Source organism: Diadema antillarum, unplaced genomic scaffold (genome assembly GCF_040938485.1).
Source record: "Diadema antillarum isolate AM-2024a unplaced genomic scaffold, OU_Dant_1.0 seq00003153_RagTag, whole genome shotgun sequence".
Lineage (NCBI taxonomy): Eukaryota > Metazoa > Echinodermata > Echinoidea > Diadematoida > Diadematidae > Diadema > Diadema antillarum.
The window spans coordinates 6521-12213 of NW_027273739.1; the positions used below are offsets into that span (position 1 = coordinate 6521).

Consider the following 5693-nt stretch of genomic DNA (forward strand, 5'->3'; position numbering starts at 1 on the left):
GCCGGGGGGGGGGGGTGGGGGGGAGGGGGAGGGGGAGGATGGGGGGCTTTGGGCTTTTGACTCGTCAAAAAAGGAAACAATCGAAAAACCTTGACCCCCTCCCCACTCACGCACTTGTACAAAAAAAAAATAAATAAAAGATGCTCCGCAGTCCCTGCTACTGTATGACTTGAATAAACCTCTGTAACTACCTGCACTGACCTGTGCTTCTCTATATTGAATGTGTGTGTGTGTGTTTGTGTGTTGTGTATGTAAATCTGCGTCAAAAATTCAAGATAAAGTTACTTTGTGGAACACCAAACATTGAACACAATTGATTCGAACTATTTTTAGAGTCAACATGGCGCTACCAGCGCTTTAAAGGCCGAGTTCCTTCAATGCCGCTACGCAGACTGCAGACTGGAAACCGGCATTGTAATCGCAGGCGACGTTGTTGTGTTCGTAGGCAGCTCGATCATCGACGTAGTTTGTCCCACTGATCCGGACCGCCGACGAGGGCGCCATACAGGGTCTGCGGGGTTTGGACCATCGGCATAGAACTCCCCCCAACCGCATGAAGCCGGGAGGTCCGGGCATGAACTGGTACAATCAATCATAGAGCGGGAACTATTAGAGACATAATAATTGGGTAACGGAGCTTTCAATTACGCATGCATGCGTTAATTATTGCGTGAGTGTCTTGATATGAAAAATTGTGTGCGTATGTGTATCAATGAAAATACTGGAAGGATCACCCCGCATTACTTGCAGTTTGTTTTGTTATCGTTATCATCCTTTGAATGCAAATTATAAGAAATTATTTGCTACATTATTACTTCACGAAAGATCACTGAAATTCTTTTAAAACTTTTCAGAACATTTTTCCATCCCGCGGTACGGTGTTGTCATGGTAATCGCACTTGAGCCTAGTAGCTCTTTGCGCGTGCAAATTTCCCTACCAGCCGACTGTTATTCTTCCCTCTCTAAAGACATCGGGGCTCGGTAAAAACTGATATTCTTTCGCTCACTTCGTTGCAACTGGCTGTTAGATCATTCTTAAATCGTTGGTGTATGCTTTGTCTTCCAATATTTCCCCAGTCTCTTCTGGGGATACAAATATGTCTAAGTTGTGTAATCATGTTATACTGTCAGCAATACAATAATTTCAACTGTTTATCCGCTTACAGCATGTGGTCTACTATCCGATCTCAAAATCTGCAATTGAGAAGAATTTTCTACATCCTCGAGTATTTTTTTTTTTTTTTTTATATTCTGGTCATTTCTTGTACCCGTGTCCCTCATCTTAAACTTTACACTCGATTTTGATATTGGGATCTACCGTCAAACATCCTTGTTTTACGTATTTTTTCATCATATCTCTTTTAGTATTCATTCTCAGATTCCAACTTTCATAGGTTGACCACAATGTTCGATGTTTTCAATATTCTATATGCTTCCTAGCTGAATATCCGTTATCATTTTATTACAAAGTCAATATGGCTAGGTCAATATATTCTTACACCTAAAGCCCTGCCAGTATCAGGATTAGAACCATGGTAAGTAATCCTTGCCTTGAATCTGCGGGAGTACCCTGATACACTGAATCAAACATTAGACCCATATCGACAGACACTTTTTTTTTTTTAAAGGATTTATTGAATCATTCGCCATTTACACGTCACCTCTATCTCTATATAGCAGTATATCATGAATGCTGCCAAATAAGTAGACAGAAGGGTTGATTCGGACCTGCCTAAATCTCCCTGGAAGGGCTTTCTCCCCCCCCCCCCTCTTCCCCCCCCCCCCCCCCTCCGTCTTCACCTTCCCCACCACCCCCCCTTTACTCCTTTCTTTTTTTTTTCTTTTGTAATCTTTTGCCTTTTTCGGGTATGTCTATGTGTGTGGAACTTCGTTTTTTATGTGTGCAGTTGTTTATGCGCAGTAGGCAATATTAAAGCTGTATGATTTTTCTTTTCTCTCAAGACCATTTCTTTCATAGAGTGTTTCATAATATACCATGCTTTGAAGTAATCAACCTAGATATAACCTTGCTTTCAAGTGAAACTAGTTTTCAATATTCTTTTTAATAATTTTGCTAAATTTATCACGCTGTATTTCATATTTCTTGTTATCTTCTTCCAATCAAAGTGGTACGATGTAGTCCCTTGTCGGTAAGGTAAGCAGGTGCTACATTTTTTTTTACATAGAATGAAATGCTGAATGTTAATACTGAACGAGAATGAAAGTACTCCAATGCTATTTACTACTGTATACTACGTCTTTTACCAGCATACGAAATACATGAAACATTAAGTAAACCTAATATGCATGTATATAGGCCTACCTAATTTACCCATACAAATGAAGGATGTTACTTGAATAAACAGGTAGATAGAAGACTTTCACGTGAGAAAACATATTATATACAATGTTCTAATGATACAGAGATATTTCACAATTAGTCGTGGATACATGCATATTCATAAATAACGTTTACAATCTAAGACATAATGAAACTTTATACATTTACTTATGTATAGTACAATATCATAATTATTTCATTCCTATTTAATTCTCATAGCCATAGATCTGTAAGTAAAAGTACTATCAAATGCTATGATCAATATCTTAATGTCACTGCCATTACTGGAACAACATTTATACTACTTATCCGATCTGCATCTTATTTATCGCTATCAGTTACTTGAACGGTGAGTCGGTTGAGTTGGCGGGTTTTGCCGAATCCCACCACGAAGCTTCTTCCACTAGAGCCGAGCATGTACAGGATCTGGTCGCGGGTGAAGTTGCAGTACTTGGCTTCAAAATTGTATTTGCATGCAGTCCAGCGAGGAATGCAGTGTTCGCTGAAGTCACCATTACATGAAAAAAAAAAAGAATCACAATGTTGATTACAGGTGCGAGTATTGCTACTTCCAATAATGAATTTTATTACCATCATGATTATTGTCAGTATTATTATTTTTATTACTATAAGTATTTTTAATGTTATCATTATTATCATTGTCATTATTATAATTGTTATTATTAATATTATTATTATTGGTAATATTATTATTATTATTATTATTATTATTATTATCATTATAATAATCGCTATTATCGCTATACGATTTCTGTTATAATCACCATCACCACATATAATGATTAATGACATGCAGGAGGACAAAGCGGTATGAGAAAAAAAAAAGAGAAATTCAGAAATAGAATGAGAATCAAGAATCAAAGAAAGAGGCGTTTCTGTGGACGCACCGGTGTATCGTAGCGATCCCCACTCCCAGCGCCAGGCCAAACCCTTGGGTGTGTACGAGATTCCCCCACCCGGCAACCAGTTGTCGAGGTAGGACTTGATCGCCGATTTGTACGGCTCACCGGCGTTCACTTCACTTCTCATTTGGTACATTAGCATCTGACACGGCAAAGATGACGAACACGTTTGAAACAAGCAGGAAAAGTAAAAAGGAAAAAAAAAAAAAGAGTCTTGAAATCCCCGAAGTATAGAGTACTCACGACTATTATGTGCTGATCAAGTCTCCGTACTGATAACCCAACTTTCGTTATCAATGTAATGCAACTCTTCCCACAGAAGAGCACGGATATTCTTCCCATCTAAACAGGCAGTTGACACGAAGACTTTGCTAGCAAACATGTTGGCAGGTTTCCTAATGGTTGTTGAGTGTTTTCCTTCTAAGGAATTCGTACAAAACATTTCCATAATTAGTATTTCTTTCTAGCATTCAAATGTCGTAACATCATAAATTGCACAGTTCCCGTCTGAAAACATTATGTTACCTTTACAAATCAATTTTCTTCTGACTGTTGGAGTGGTGTTTTTTTTTTTCTCCCTTTCTCTTCGGACTCGTGAAAAATCTAAATAGGGGGTTATAGGATATTTTGAAAGTCTAAGAAAAACTGGTTAAAAAAAAAGAAGCAATGTCTTTTGTTAGCTCCTTATGAGATTTGAGATCCCACTTTGAACAAGCACACGCACACGCACACGCGCACACACTCTCACACACACACACACACACACACACACACACACACACACATACACACATACACCAAAGCCTCTCCATTTATCGTAATGACAGTTTCAGATTGGGGTTGAAATGAATACTGACCCGAAAGATGAAATGAGACCGGGAAGGGGGGGGGGGGGGGGTGTGCTATGAGCACTGAGCACTGCTCCCGATTTAGGAAAGGTTTCTCAAACGAGTCGTAGGAAAAGCATGCGAAAAGCCGAGAAGAATGATCAAGGAGTTCATAAACCTTGGCTCTTCGAAGTTATTTTCAGAGGAAGGGAACGAGCCTACGCCAAATAAACTGAGTGAGATGGCCGCGGGATATTAAAGGGATGGTACAGTATTGGTGGAGATGAGAATTGGGCTTGTAACTTTTTGCGAGATACCAAGAAAACACTTATGAAATAGTATAGAGCATATCTTTAAGAGGAATTCAAAGTTTATTTGATGAAAATCGGGTTTGGAATAACGGAAACTTTCCAAACAAAGTAAAACAAAGCGATCGTAATAAAAGGTGGGTCCCACACTTCATTAGAATCGCTCTGTTTTGGATATCTCAGCCATTTCAAAACCAATTTTCATCAAATTAACGTTGAGTTCTTCATGAAATTACACGCTCTTTCATACTTCATATGAGGTTTCTCATTATCTCACAAAAAAAAAAGTTAGAAACCTGAAATTAGGTCTCAACCAAAACTATACAATACCTAAAATGCAGTTTGTACAAGAATATATCCTGTGGTAGTTTATACGTACCTTAACTCCGGCCTTCTTGTCATCCCAGGTGAATGCCCATGACAGGTATGAAGGCAGGTGTGTGTAGTAAAAATCCTCAGCCTGGTTGTAGTAGTTCTCTTCTCCGGTAGCGCGGTACAGCCAGGCAGCGGCGAAGGCAAGCTCATCCCAGTAGCCCGAGGACCTGAGTTGTGGGGTAGGTATAATTTCAGGGATCGTATAGTTTTGGTTGAGACCTTTTATTTTTATTTATTTATTTATTTATTTATTTTTTTTTTTTTTTTTTTTGGGGGGGGGGGGGCCGCCGGGGATGAGATAGTGAGAAACCTCTCATTAACCCGTTGAAGACGGTTTGATTTTGCTTCAACATGTATTTCCCATAGACACCTGCCCGAGTATACTCGAGACTCGTCCTCAACGGGTTAAATATGAAATAGCATGAATTCCATGAGGATATCAACGTTTGTTTGATGAAAATTGATTTTTAAATGGCTGAGATATCCAAAACAGCTAGAGTGATCCTAATAAAGTGTGGGATCCACATTTTATTACGATCATTTTGTTTAACTTTGTTTTTGGATGTTTCAGCTATTCCAGACCCGTTTTTCATCAAATGAACTTTGAATTCCTCTTAAAATGGTATGCTCTGTACTATTCATAAGGGTTTTCTTGGTATCTCGCAAAAAAAAGAAGAAAAGTTAAAGCCCAATTTTAACCTCCACCAATACTGTACCATTCCTCTATAATGCTTTTGAATAATGAATAGGAAAATATGTTTAGGAAGTCGTGAGAGCAAGTTTATGGAGCGAAATCTTCCACAAAAAAAAAAAGGGCTCACTGGATGTATGATGGACTGTGGCTGGATGTTGAATTGCTTGCTTTTGATCGTTTATTTGTTTTTCGTCTGTTTGTTTTATTGTGCTTGTTTGGGAGCCT

The 5693-nt window shown here is 38.7% G+C and overlaps 1 protein-coding gene across 1 annotated transcript; it reads right to left on the minus strand.

The window, feature by feature from the left end:
* Nucleotides 1–357: 357 nt before the first annotated feature.
* Nucleotides 358–4941, minus strand: LOC139715220 (endoglucanase 1-like; the record flags this gene model as incomplete). Its single annotated transcript, XM_071626809.1, has 4 exons — nt 358–579; nt 2684–2796; nt 3250–3406; nt 4779–4941. Coding segments are annotated over 4 exons (655 nt in total), but the record flags the coding sequence as incomplete, so codon positions are not given.
* Between the last annotated feature and the right edge of the window lie 752 nt (nt 4942–5693).